Genomic DNA, 15,142 nt, shown 5'->3' on the forward strand with positions numbered 1-15,142 from the left:
CACAGTCTTAAATAACACTGCTTCGACGTAAGATCATACCTGTCTTTCATTAATTGGTAAAGATTTTCTTTCATATATTCAAACACAAAATAGAGCTGGTCATTCTCTCGGATCACTTCCTTTAATTTCACCACATTAGCATGATTAAGTTTTTTCAAAGACTGCAAAAATAAAAGAAAAATTTATTAAATACTAGCAAACCAATTTCTAAAGTCAAAGTGGGGACTGGAAGTCTCAAACACAATCTATTTTTAGCTGCATTTGTCCTGTATATTAGAAAACAGGGGAACAGTTTTTCTTCGTTATCCCCATAATTTATTTCAAATATTGTTTCTTTAAAGAACATATTAAGACAGAGACATGCATTTTGAGGTGTGTACAGTGAAATATGGACTGTATCATCTAAATGCTGGAGATTTTATTTGTGATTAAATTGGCGTTATCCCAAGCATAAAATATTTTGCATAGACGTTAAATGAAATGCCATACACTAGATGAAAGCCCAAATATTGACATACTAGCATGGCTAGATAATTCAATGCAAAAAATCTCCATATACAAGCTGAAAATTAGCTTTATTTTATAGCTAGGAAATTACAAAGCTACAGATGGCTAATAAATAATAATAATAATAATAATAATAATTTTATTTATATAGCGCTCTTTCTCCAATAGGACTCAAGGCGCTTAACAGATACATAGCATAATATAGTACAGAAAATAATGAAGTACATTTTCATAAAATACAGAAGCATGAAGATCCTAAAAGGGACATTATGGAAATGCTTGAGTAAACAGAAAAGTCTTGAGTCTACTTTTGAAGGATTCTATAGTTGGGGCCTCTCGCACTGTGCGGGGAAGTGAGTTCCATAGAGTCGGAGCCGCATGACTAAACGCTCGACCGCCAGATGAGTTACGGTAGATTCTAGGTACTGCTAAAAGTCCTTCATCTACAGATCGCAGTAATCGAGTGGGGCAGTATGGGGTCAGAAGCTGTTTCAGGTACCTTGGGCCTTGGTCATGTAATGCTTTGAAACTCAATAAGCCAATCTTGAAGATGATTCGCCATCGTACAGGCAGCCAGTGAAGGGAGTAGAGGATGGGTGTTATGTGGCTAGAACGGGGCTGGTTGGTTAATAGCCTGGCAGCTGTGTTTTGCACCAGCTGTAAGCGCTGCAATTCGTTTGCTGGTAGACCAAGGTAGAGGGCATTACAGTAGTCTAAACGAGATGATACAAATGCATGTATGACTTTTGGCATATCATCTGAGGGAATTAAGTGCCCCAACAAGCGACGGGGCACCAGCGATGAACGAGCGCGGGGCCGCGCATCGTTCATCGTTGGTGCCTCCACACTCAAAAATATGAATGGTATCTCGTTCATTAATGAACGAGATCGTTCATATCTTTCAGTGTTATCTGCCAGTGTGTAGGGCCCATAAGAGTAAAATATAAAAAAGGGCAATGGGGATAATCATCAATTCATGGAATAATTTATTGTGTTAAGCAAGCACTTTTACTATTGGGTGTAAAGCAAAAAACACCAAGTAACTTTTTACCTGGACAAACCATGTTGCAATGTAAGGGTTGCTAAAAACATTTATTTATTTTTGAATGCAGGGTAAACATCGGCTGTTTTTGCATGCAGCCTACGAATGCTGGAAGCTTCATTTTTGCACTGCAATTTAGATTTGAGTTTGGACACACCTCTCTCGAATTTGCCCCATCTGCCGTGCTACATGGTTTTGCCAAGATATATAGTTACTGGTTTATTGTTAATTGGCAACAATGGGGATTATGTAATAACCTGACTGAGAATTGCATTGCAACTACAAAAGCAGACTTTTTTCATTTTATTTTATGCATTATTTTTATTGTCTGTTCCTAATGGTTTTTATATATACATCTATACTACTTTTTATGATTCTGTATTATGCTATTTTATTTCTTTACTCTGTGATTTGTGAAGTAAATTGAATTGTGTGTACATTCTAGGAATTAATATATCTCCAGGACACTACGATATTATATATATATTATTATATATAATTTTTTATTTTTAATAAAACCACTTGTTATGTTAAATTAGCCCATTATTGAGAGAAGAGGATTGCCCAACAAAGATATTAGAAAATTATATTGTGGTTTCAAAATGTTCTATTTAGAGCTGGAGAAATAACTTATTGCTATAGAAATTCAGTGGTGTTGCTGGGAAGACCCTATTTTTTTATTTTGGTAATTTCTACCATTACATTGGTGCCAGTCACTAACCTTTCTATGGGGGCAATGCCAGATAGTCTGCCCATATATTTAAAGTAGCAATCATTTAAAAAGCAAAACCAACTTGGTTATAATTTAAGCTTTAAAAATACAGGCAGAGGTGTGGCCTGGCTGCTGAAGGAGACAGACACTCTTCACAAGAGCTCCTGCATAACGGGGCCCTTATACCTTCAAATAGCCCACCTCTGGGCTCCATTGCAACCCTTAGCAGCCCTCCTGTCTCCCTTATCCCCCCTGCAACACCCCTGTCCAAGCCGCGGAATCGGGGAGTGGTTATAACTACTCCCGCGGATTGCGGCCTAGGGGACATCCACAAGCCGGGGCCTCGATTTAATCCCCGTACCGGTGGTGGACTTCCGGACCAGGCCGTGAACCTCTCTGGGAAATCAGACACCCGCGCTGCCGCTGGCCGCAGCTGGGAGACCCACCTCGCCACCCGCTGCCTGCCTCTGCTGCCCGGGGACGCTGGAAGCTTCTGACGCGGGACGAGGCCGCGGGACGACTGACGGCTATACTAGCTGTGCGTCCGCGGCTCCCTGCTGCTGCGTCTCTGCTACATCTCTCCCGCTGGGCCCAGGTGTGTATGTGAGTACACTTTCCAGATCTGCAACCTGAGGGGCCCCAGCGGGGGAGGGCGATCATAAGGGCGGTATCCTGATTTGGGGGTGCGCTGGCCGTTAACTCACCCACTGGAGGGCCTCTCACCCTGGGGCTTTATTTATTTGTTTGTATGCTGGTTAGCCAGCTACTAAAGCACCAGCAACTGAATAAATCTGCCCCCCTCGGATACTATACATCCCCATACCCTCATACATCAAAAAAAAAAAAAGGATGAGGAAAGAAAAAAAGGGGAGAGGAGGAAAAAAAAAAAAAAAGAGGAGAAAAGGGGAACGCACAGGGAAAGCATACGCGGATTGGAGTGAGTCTGTTATTGCTATGGACAAATTCATGTCTAAATCATTACGTAACCCACGGGGTGCTCAGTCGGGTAAAGGCAAAAATTGTGAAAATCCCGCTAGCAGTGCCCCTGTTTCCCCGACGTATAGTCAAGGCTCTAGTCCTAGGGGGCAACCCCAACCCGCACCAATTATGGAACCATCCAAATCCTGCACCACGAGTGAAATTACGAATATACTCTCATCTCTGCTAGATCAAAAACTAGCACCCCTAAAAACCTCTCTGGATTCAGCGCTTGCACAACTCACAGCCCATGATCAACGTATCTCCGAGGCAGAGCAACGAATTTCTGATCTAGAGGATGATTTATCAGCAGCTAAAACAACCCAGATAGAACACGACAAGCTGATGGTGTCTCTGCAAGACAAATTAGAAGATTTGGAAAATCGGAATAGAAGAAATAATGTACGTCTGGTGGGCTTGCCGGAATCTGTGAAATTCTCCGAACTCATGGTCCTGGTCTCCCAGTGGTTGCCTAGAGAGCTGGGATGTGTCCCTGCCACGGGTTCCATCCTAGTGGAACGTGTCCATCGGATTGGTCCTGATCGTCAGTCCGGCAGAGATAGACCCAGGCCGGTCATCATGAGAATTCTCAACTATGCCGATAAAGTCCGTTTGCTGGAGGCCTATAGGAAGTACACAGATCTTCGATACCAGGACTCCAGGATTCTATTGTTTCAGGACTTCTCATATCTGGTTGCTGCAAGAAGACGAGAATTCTCACCGGTTTGCAAACGTCTCTTCGAGATGGGCCACAGATTTGCGCTGTTGTATCCAGCCAAGCTGAGAATCACCTATGGTGGAAAAACCCATTTTTTTGAAACCGCACAAGAGGCCAGAAATTTCGTGAACTCTTTGGATACAGCTCTTCTATCGGGTACAGATGATGCTGATTGACTCTATATATCCTTTTTAAGTGGGTTGACCGCCACCTTTGATTAACCCATCCATGTTTAAGTCAAATAATACTTTTTTGTTCGATAAGCTGAATAGAATGTATCTCTGCACTGTGGAGATGGCTTGCTGTCGCGGCCGGAGCTTGAAGAGAGCTACGATGCGACAGTACCATATTGGTTATGTTCTTCTATTTTTCTATATGTACATCCTTTTCCCCTTGCAATTGTCTCTGATACTCCTTTTCTTGTTATCTTCCTTTCCCCTCACCCTCTTTTCTCATCTTTTGTCATGCTGTTTTGGAATATGGTGTCCCTGGTTACCAGGTTGGAGGATACCCTCCTCAAATGTCTTATTGATCTCCATTTGGAGGTTGACATTGTTTAATAGGGCGCCCATATGGGTTCGCAAAATGTTAAAATGGTTCTGTAACTTGGTTCATAAAGTTGATACTGTACACACACATAGTTTACGTATAACGATAGGAATGTATCTGATGTTTTACATTTATCATTTCTCATCATTGATCCATAACGGTCCGCTCGCTGGGACGGACTGGGATCGACGGTTATGGTATATTGTTCCCCGATGTTGGCCTAGGGTTGGTATCGGATGAATGCCGTTGAACCATGATACTCCCACAATAGTGCAGTCACGATTTCGGTTAGTGTCCTGGAACGTAGATGGGCTTAATACTCCCATTAAACGGAAAAAGGTCCTTACCTACTTGAAACGACTAAAGCCTGATATAGTGTTACTGCAGGAAACTCATTGGCGGATTTCAGATCCTAATGTACTACGAGATACGTGGGTGGGAGAGTATAGAACAGCCTCCTTCACATCCAAACGCAGAGGCGTCCTAACTATTCTCAATAGATCACTCCCTGCCACTGTATTAGATAGTTTGGTCGACCAAGAGGGTAGATTCCTGTTCTTGAAAATTAAAATATTAAATACGCTCTATACGGTAGCCAATATATATATGCCCCTAATGGTCCCAACGCATCTTTTTTCTCCGATATCTACAAGAATTTGCAAGGTTGGGCAGAGGGAGAAATGATCATGGGAGGAGACTTTAATTGTGTACAGTCAGCTGGTCTTGATAAAACATCTGTGTCCGGTACACCTGCAATTACCACTCCACCCTCACTCACACTACTCACCTCTTCTTTACAACTGTTTGACCCTTGGAGAATTCGCAACCCAGACGCTCGCGAATATACCTTCTACTCCCACCCACACCATTCCTCCTCTAGATTAGACTATTGGCTAATCACTGATTCTCTTTTGCATCATATAGTGGATGCTAAAATTGAACCAATCTCACTCTCAGATCATGCCCCGATTTGGATGTCAATCACCCTAGATACCCCCTTGCCTAGATCCTATAATTGGCGTTTCCCCGCTTATCTGGAAACTTCCGAGGACTTTAATCAATTTCTTACTAGAGCCTTCCTCAACTATACTGAGGATAATAAGATTCATGAGAACGACATTAATTTGTTTTGGTCGGCTTCTAAACCAGTTGTCCGTGGACAAATATTAGAATACGTTTCCAGAAAACGCAAACAATTGAATACCCAGTTGTGTGATCTGAGCAAGGCTTTAACTGCAGCGTATAATGAAATGACATTACATGATTCCCCAGACAACAGACAAAAATACACTGATGCGAAACATCTTTATGACGCTCTTTGCACCGAGCGAGCTAGTTTCTCCTATGATGTCCAACGGAATAAATTCTTCCGAGGGGGTAATAAGTCGGGTAAACTATTGGCCAACTTAGTGAGATCATCTACTGTCCCTTCTCGCATAACTAACTTACACACCGACCCAGCTTCCTCAACTATGGACACACAAATTATGTCAAACACCTTCCTACAATACTATACAAACTTATACGAGGCACCTTTAGATAGCTTTTTCCAGAAATTTCATACCCTTTGTGGGGCTGACTTGCCCACATTAACTGAGGAAGAACGGGAATCATTAACGTGCCCCGTAACAGACACAGAGCTGCTGTTCTTGATTAAGTCACTTCATAATGGGAAATCGCCAGGCCTGGATGGGTTTGGGGCAGTGTACTATAAAATGCTAGCTCCTCACATAATGCCATATTTATTGACATTGTTTAATTCACTGCTGAACGGATCCCCTCCGCCCCCGAGATTCACCGAAGCTAGAATAGTAGTATTCCCTAAACCGGGTAAAGACCCTTCATATGTCCAGTCCTACCGACCCATATCCCTTCTCAACCAAGACCTAAAACTATTCACCAAATTACTGGCCACTCGCCTCCAACCGATACTAATACGTATTCTACATCCTGCCCAAACGGGGTTTGTTAAAACTAGAACGTCAGAACATAATGTACGAACCTTGATAGCAGCAATACATAGTGTCAAAGACTCCATAACATCTAAAGCACTCGTAGTCAGCTGTGATGCCGACAAGGCGTTTGACCGTGTATCATGGACGCACCTACTTAGAATTTTCCACACTCAACAATTCGGTGAGGGTTTCACTAAAGTCTTCAGTATGCTTTACACTAATCCACAAGCTCATCTAACTATTAATGGATTGAACACACCGACCTTCTCTTTACATAGAGGTACGCGCCAGGGTTGCCCTCTATCTCCCTTACTTTTTAACCTAGCTCTAGACCCACTGATACGCACTTGCATGCAAAATGTTGCCTGGGAAGGAATAAAAATTGGCACAAAACCAGTGAAAGTTTCGGCCTTTGCTGATGACCTATTATTATATTTTAATGATCCCATAAAGGCGTTCCCTTCTTTACTGGCCACGCTCCATGATTTCCATTTGATATCGGGCTTTTTGATCAATTTTGATAAAACAGAAGCTTTGGCTCTTGACCCCAAAGCCACACGAAATTGGGGTTCCGGGTTTCCCTTTAAATGGGCGACTGGTTTTATAACCTACTTGGGCTTACGCTTTTCACCTACCCTAGCCGAACTATATACACTGAACTTTACACGCGCCATTAATAAAATGATTGAAGATTTTACACGCTGGCAAAGCTTACCAATCTCATATTTAGGTAGATGCCACTTGTACAAAATTATCTCCTTCCCCCGTTTATTATATCCGATCCAAATGCTCCCATTTCTTCTGACCAAACGAGATGTTCAAACAATTAATAAGGCCCTTAATACTTTCATTTGGACAAACAAGCGTCCACGCACAGCCCTTTTTAAATTAAAGCAACAGACCACGTTGGGTGGCGTGAACTTACCGTGCCCAGAAGACTACTCCCTAGCCGCTAACTATAGATATGCCCTTGACTGGGTGAGAGGTCTCTCTAGCTACACTAATGTATCTCTGGAACAGCATATGCTACCCCACGGTACTCTGTCCACCATATTACATTTTCCAGACCCCTCCACGCTGACATCCATCCGCTCGAACCCCTTGCTGCTCGCTCCGTGCAAAGCGTGGCAGCACCTTCGAAAACGCATAGGGCTGACAACTACCTGCTCCCTATTCCAACCACTCCTACATAACCCAGACTTTCAAGGCGGGGACACATATGTGATTGTCAAGACCTGGTATTCTCACGGTTTACGTTTAGTGTATCAATTCTTAAATGCCACCTGTACCGAAGTGCTCCCCCTGTTTAAATTAAAACTCAAATTTCCGAACTTACATATACCTCTATTCGCATATTTTCAAATCCGCAGCTTTGCAACACAATTGATAACACGCCTACGGCCAGCAGACTATAACTTTCCCCTAGACGTCCAACTGCGCTTAAACCCTCAGTCTCCCTATCCTACATCCTTTATTTATGCACACACCAGACGCCAGATTGATTTAGATTGTCAAACCACAGGCCTGGCTAAATGGTCGACCACTCTACCAGGCATCCCTTTACAGACCATAATACGTTGGCACTTGTTACTTAATAAATATTTGGTATCTTCTTCCTATGCCGAAATGCATTTAAAAATTTTACATAGGGCATATTATACTCCTCGTCTCAGATATCTCACGGGCATTTCTGATAATTCCCATTGCTTCAAGTGCTCCTCACCTGATGCAGACATCATCCATTGCCTTTGGTCATGCCCTATTATACAATTATTTTGGAAAGATGTCTGTAACTACATTACAACGACTTTAAATATTCCTCTCACACCTACTTTACTGTGGGCTTTTTGGAATCAATATGATCCTGATTGTTGTTCAGTATCTACAGGCAATAAATTATTATTAGCTCGGATAGCGGCAGCTTCGAAAAAGACCATACTGTCTCAGTGGATACACAAAACCCCAATACCCATAACTCTCTTGCTTCCTAGACTGACACATCTATACCAAATGGACTGGATTGAATGCTCTCTTAGAGCGGAATCCAACTCTTCACAGTTCTTTACAATATGGCTGCCCTATGTTGTAACTCTGCCACAACCAATTTGTGATAGCATGCGTAAAGTAGTTAAATATACTACATGGTACAATACAGAGATACTTACGAGGGGATCACCACCCTTCTAACCTTAACTTTATTGTCTTCAAGAATACCCTCTTAAAGTAGCTTATTTACACTGTTAATGGTACCGCGAGACGACCAATCCCTGATATATGTTTTGTTTTGTAATATCCGCAATCTTCTTTTACCTTCATTCCCTTACTACTGTATGTGATTGCTCTTGTACAGATGTAATGTTATACATTCCTATACATCCTTAGCTCTGATATTGTTATGGAAGCTATTGCTGCTGTACAGTTGTCGTGAAAAATGTGTGTGTTACACTTGTATTTTATTGTTTCCTAATACAGGTTGAGTATCCCATATCCAAATATTCCGAAATACGGAATATTCCGAAATACGGACTTTTTTGAGTGAGAGTGAGATAGTGAAACCTTTGTTTTTTGATGGCTCAATGTACACAAACTTTGTTTAATACACAAAGTTATTAAAAATATTGTATTAAATGACCTTCAGGCTGTGTGTATAAGGTGTATATGAAACATAAATGAATTGTGTGAATGTAAACACATTGTTTAATGCACAAAGTTAAAAAAAATATTGGCTAAAATGACCTTCAGGCTGTGTGTATAAGATGTATATGAAACATAAATGCATTCTGTGCTTAGATTTAGGTCCCATTACCATGATATCTCATTATGGTATGCAATTATTCCAAAATACGGAAAAATCCCATATCCAAAGTACCTCTGGTCCCAAGCATTTTGGATAAGGGAGACTCAACCTGTAAACATATTTAAAAAAAAAAAAAAAAATACAGGCAGACTCGCTGGAACTGCGCAACCTTGCCCCTATCTTGCAGGTTATTGCATACAGCACCATCTTAAATGTCCAATGAAAGTAACCAGGGCAATTTGAATGCTATTGTCTCTCTAGCAATCAGTATCTGATATAATGATGACTAGATTGCTAAATGTAATCTAATGTTTTTTACTATGATGTACATACAGGCCATCTGCAGCTCTGCTAACATAGCGATCGCACACTTGCACAGTGATTTTCCCCTCCCCCTATAGGCGGAGACTATCTGATCGCAGGGCAGCAAAATACTCATCCCAGCGATCAGTTCTGAATTACCCCCCCGTCCGATATTCCGAGTCATCGGTTCCAGTCCGATATCCCGAGTCATCCGTTCCAGTCCGATATCCCGAGTCATCCGTTCCAGTCCGATATCCCGAGTCATCCGTTCCAGTCCGATATCCCGAGTCATCCGTTCCAGTCCGATATCCCGAGTCATCCGTTCCAGTCCATTACCAGTTACTATTGGTTCCAGTCTGATATCTAGCTCCAATAGTTCCAGTCTCCAGGTCACAGTCCGCAAGCTACATTCCTCGGTTTAACCAGTGCTAGCCCCAGTATTTCCAGATTACAGTTATTAAGTAAGTATAGTGTTACTGTATTTGTCATATCTACAGTATCAATCCAGTATCCAACCTGGTAAATCTACTGCCACACTTTTCACAGCAATATATACCATCCTATTACCAACACTAATGTCCCTGGTGGTCTAGTGGTTACGATCAAGCATTCTCCACCGAGACTCGGGTTCGACTCCCGGTCAGGAAAGCATTACTAACTTTTAGATCTGGCGGTCTCCTCAGGCCTGTCAGCTTCACCTACACTACTCAAGACACCTATACAGACTTTTTCTTGACCCCGGTTCCACTAACAAACACAAGCGTGACATGGTGAATATGACCGTTTAAAATAGAGTTATTTACCATCTTGGAAAAGGGGCAATTTATTGTATATTGTGACTGGAGTACAAAACAGTGACAACACTTAAAGTGGTCAAAAATGCATGGCACTACTAAATTGTAAAATTACCTTCACTTCTTTTAAATTCATACATTCTTCCCAGGAGTAAAACTTTCTTTTCATCCTTTGGGAAGAAACAATAACAATGAACACAAATTGTATGATAACAAAATAATTTCATAACTTTTCAACAAAAATCTGATTTGTGTATTTTGCAGACTGGCCTCCTTTAAGAGAACACATACCTTTTGATAGCTACTAGTTCTCCAGACTCATTGCTTTTCCCCATTAGCACACAACCATAAGTGCCATCTCCAAGTTGCTTCATTGTTGTATACCGGTTCATTTTTTTTAATTTACTTCTTAAGGCTCAAGTAAATAACTTTTGTAGCAGCTGAGAGCCAGCAATAACAAATTAATGTTTTAAAAGGAGTATGCACAAATTATACATGTGAACATTTTATTATTAGGTTTCTGTTTAATGATTATGTTGAGAAGCTTGTTGAGAAGAGGGTGCTGCTGCCATCACAAATGGAACCTAAAATATAAAAACAAATACTGTTAGAAAACAATTTGTTAGGTTGACTAAAGCACAGAAATTACATTTCTATTTTTTTGTTATTTTGAAATTGCTTTGTTGAGAAAAGAAAGGCCAGACAGCAGAAGTTGCAGTAGTCAAGGTGGGAAATAGTAAGAGAATGGATAAGAGTTTTTAGTGTTCACTTTAGGACAGTGGATCTCAGCACTCCAACAGTTCACGTTTTCCAGATAACCTAGCAGGTGCACAGGTGTATTCATTACTCGCGGATACATTTTAAAAGATCCATAGGTGGAGCAGATTATTTCACTTGCGATTCTGTGAGGAAACCTGGAAAATGTGAACTGTTTGGGGTCCTGAGGACAGAGTTTGAGAACCTGTGCTCGAGGATTTTTTTTGGGACAGGCTGCAGATTGCCGAGAAGGGCACATTTTAATTTTGCAGGGCAAAATTTTGGACACATCTTGTCGCTAAAGTAGATATAGAAAATGATCATAATACAAATGATACCACACAGTAGTACCCTTACTTTTCCACAGTGTAGTGCCCAAATTTTAGATAATGCCATAAAAGTGGATAAAGGTATGTTATTTCTGGAGAAATTATCTTTTACCACACCTGGTTTGGTTTTAAAAAAAATATTTATTCAGCCCCTAGAATTTAAACATCAAAGCCAATTTAACAATGTTTGTTATGTTGGGCACATTAAAAAATGCTTACACTGTGCTAGGGTCAGGGGTTAGTACAGTGGATATAAGGGCCCCTACATGGTGAGAAGTTACCAAGTTGCGGTCAATACTGTCTGTGTCTGCATGACATTACGCCCTCGTCTCTGCTCTAGCCTCACACAAACACTCCCAAAATGACCATTAGCTTGTATCTAGCATAATATATATATATATATATATATATATAGAACTCCAAAAAAGGCAGCGGCACTCGAGGATTTGGTAAATAGAAGAAATTGTATTCAAAAACAATTACATGAAGCCGACGTTTCGGGGCTCACATGCCCCTTTGTCAAGGTGTGTAACAAGGATAAAGTGAACTCACGTACCTTATAACCCGAAGAAGCCCGCCAGTGCACAATGCGCGGCCGGAGACGTGACGGGTCCGTCTTACTTCCGGTCGTGACGTAGTGACATCAATGCTGTCGCGTCGGTTGTGCTGGTAACCAAGACGCTACAGCTCAATGTGATGACGTGACAAGTGTAGCACCAATAGCGATCGTGTGTATGAGTGAACACAGGAGTTGTGGCCACATTGCCATGGAAACACTCCACCAATAGAGAGCATGAGAAAGCAAAACAGTGCTGAGCAGATAGTGATGCTGTAGGAATAACGGGGCCAGACAATCATGGATACTGGTTTCCCTGCGGCTCATATATATCATACGTGGCAGGGATCGGGAGACAAAATCCATGGCCCGCTGCTGTGACTGTCTCGTGAACCTGATTCGACAGTCCCAGTGAAACAAATAAACGGGATTAGTACCCGTATCAGTAATACCCACGGCTAAAGGGGTATGGCCAGGGCCTGGATGGTATATACGCTTTGGGGTCCCCGTGGGATATAAAGGTTCCCGAACCAGTTACCATGGTGTCTGGTATGATCCCCTCTGTGAACATGCAGGGAGTCTGGGATGGCGGATACAAGATGTAGGGAGAACCGCCGGCAGGCTGTCATGGGAATGATGGGGGAAACCAGGGGAAGGGAAGGCGAGGGAAGGAGAAGGGAGGGACAGAAGGGATGGAAGAAAGGGGACGGAAGGTCCTTGGAAAGGGAAAAGAAAAGGGCACGGGGCCCTCACACAGTCCATCGCAGGCTCAAATTTAGATGTTCCAGGAAAACTTCTCGTTCAGCCCCCCTGGACTGATGGTTCCTAATTCATAAATCCACTTGGACTCAATGTGGAGCAACTTGCGATCTCTGTCCCCACCTCGTATACATCGTGGTACGTGGTCTATAATCTGGTGTTTGATATCGTTCAGTGTATGACCCATGAGAGCAAAATGTCTTGCCACGGGCTGTTCAGAGGGCTTGCCCAGCAGTGCTTGCTTAATCGCGGACCTGTGGAGGGCCATCCTCTCCCTAAAGGTTCTGATGGATTTGCCCACGTACACCAGATGGCAGGGGCAGGTAAGAATGTATACAATGTGCGTGGTCGTACAGGTCACCACATGCCTTATTCTAAAGATTTTCTCCTTGTGGGGATGTTTGAAGGTAGACCCTACTATCATGTTGCTACATGTGGTGCATTTAGGGCACCTGTAGCACCCCGATGCCTTGGTGAGAAAGTTGGATGTCCTTAGAGTCTCGTCCTGAAATCCCGTGATGTCCGAGTGCACTATAGTGTCCCTTATGCTCTTGCCTCTGGAGAAGCAAAGCATGGGACGTTTGTCTTTAAATGCTGGAAGTTTTCTGTCTGAGGCCACTATTGGCCATAAGGCCCTGGCTGCTCTCTGGATCACCGGGCTCGTGGTGCTGAAGGTATTAACAAATGGAATAACTGCTTTGGTTTTTCGCAACGCCGGTCTCAGTAAGGTTTCTCTAGGAATGTCCATGACTTCTTTCTTCTGCGCTTGCAATTTGTGGTGGTCATATCCTCGTTGGACAAACTTGTTCACCATGGTGTCTAGTTCTTGTTCCAGACTGGATCGGTCGCTAATGATCCTGGAGGCCCTTATCATTTGCGATCTAGGGAGTCCGTCCTTGAGGGGTCTCGGATGATGGCTGTTGGCCCTCAATAGTACATTCTTGTCCGTCGGTTTCGTGTATAGGCTGGTGTTTAGAATGCCATCCTTGATTGTTATCTGTACATCCAGGTAGTTGATGGACTCCCTACTGGTGGTGTATGTGTATTTGATGGTGGAGGGTCTCCTGTTTGCATCATCCATAAGTCGTTCAAACTTTTTGGTTTCTCCTGTCCAGAGCAAGAACAAATCGTCTATATATCTGACGAACATCAGGATATGCTGAGCTATGTTTCCGTCTTCGAAAAACACTGTCTGCTCCTCTTGAAGCATAAAGACGTTGGCGAACGATGGGGAGACATTGCTCCCCATCGCACACCCGGTCTTCTGTCGAAAGAATCTGCCATTGAACATGAAAAAATTCCTCTCTAGTGTCAACGTGAGGAGTTGCATGAAGAGACCAATATCCAGGACTTCCATCTTCTCTTCCACTAGAAACTCTTTCATCACCTGTAGGCCTTCTGCGTGCGGGATGCTCGTATATAGGCTCTTGACATCTATCACGCACATTAAGGTCTCTGGGGGAACCTGGCCGATGGCGTTGATGCGCTCTAAGAAGCTGGTGGTATCCTTGATGTAATTATGGTGCTTGACGATCAGCGGTTGCAGAATCCCATCAAGGAATATTGAAATGGGTTGAAAAATAGAGTCCCTCGCGGCAATTATCGGTCTACCCGGTGGTGATGTGGCACTCTTGTGGATCTTGGGTACCACAAAAAAGATCGGTACAAGTGGATGGTCCTGTTTAAGAACTTCACACATTTTGCCGGACAGAAGCCCGTTGGCTTTAGCCTGATCCAGGAGGAGCGCTAATTCATGTTGATATTCGGCGGTTGGGTCATGCATCAATTCCTCATATGTGTCGGGCTCCGCCAGTTGTCCTTCAATTTCTTTGATGTAGTCAGAGAGGTTAAGGATGACCAATCCTCCCCCCTTGTCAGCTGGGCGGAAGATCACATCACGGTATGCCCCTAATTGTCTAAGAGCCGCCTGTTCGGCCCTGGTGAGGTTCCGATGTCTAATCGGTGAGGCTGCTGTATATTTGATGACGAATCGTCCAAAAGCCTTGTGAAAGATTGGATGGAGGGGTTGGTCGATGGGGGGTCAAAAGTTGATTTATGTCGGGTGTGGTAGAAGTTCTCAAGTGCTGACTGACTTGCTTTATCCTGTGCGTTGGAATTTTGAAAATGTTCCTGCAGTCTCAGCTTCCGCGTGAAACGATGTAATTCGACTTGCCATTGAAAACTGTTAAAAGGGTTTGTCGGTACAAATGACAGACCCTTCTCCAGAACACACAGTTCTGTGTCCGAGAAGGATCTGTCGGACAAATTAAAGATTAGGGATTCTTGTTGGCTGCGCGCCCTTTTGATGCGCGCGCACTGCTTGCCCCGGCGGGTGGGCGTCCCCTTCTGCCTTTCTCCACGGGGGTTTCCACGGGTGTCCCTAAAGG

At 43.0% G+C, this 15,142-nt stretch overlaps 1 protein-coding gene across 9 annotated transcripts in view; it reads right to left on the reverse strand.

Annotated features, from left to right (window-relative positions):
• Positions 1–15,142, reverse strand: part of MAK (male germ cell associated kinase) — a 175,670-nt gene that overhangs the window by 83,995 nt on the left and 76,533 nt on the right. For 8 of the 9 annotated variants that reach the window (XM_063923142.1, XM_063923144.1, XM_063923148.1 and 5 more), the window contains 3 exons: positions 10,647–10,939; positions 10,471–10,525; positions 40–161 (listed from right to left, as the gene is read on the reverse strand). In XM_063923142.1, the coding sequence (XP_063779212.1) occupies positions 40–161; positions 10,471–10,525; positions 10,647–10,747 (278 nt within the window). In that variant the 5' untranslated portion in view covers positions 10,748–10,939. Of the gene's footprint in view, positions 1–39; positions 162–10,470; positions 10,526–10,646; positions 10,940–15,142 lie in introns of those variants that run through there. The other variant, XM_063923150.1, reaches the window with a different exon arrangement.

The sequence above is a fragment of the Pseudophryne corroboree genome, chromosome 5 (genome assembly GCF_028390025.1).
Source record: "Pseudophryne corroboree isolate aPseCor3 chromosome 5, aPseCor3.hap2, whole genome shotgun sequence".
Classification (NCBI taxonomy): domain Eukaryota; kingdom Metazoa; phylum Chordata; class Amphibia; order Anura; family Myobatrachidae; genus Pseudophryne; species Pseudophryne corroboree.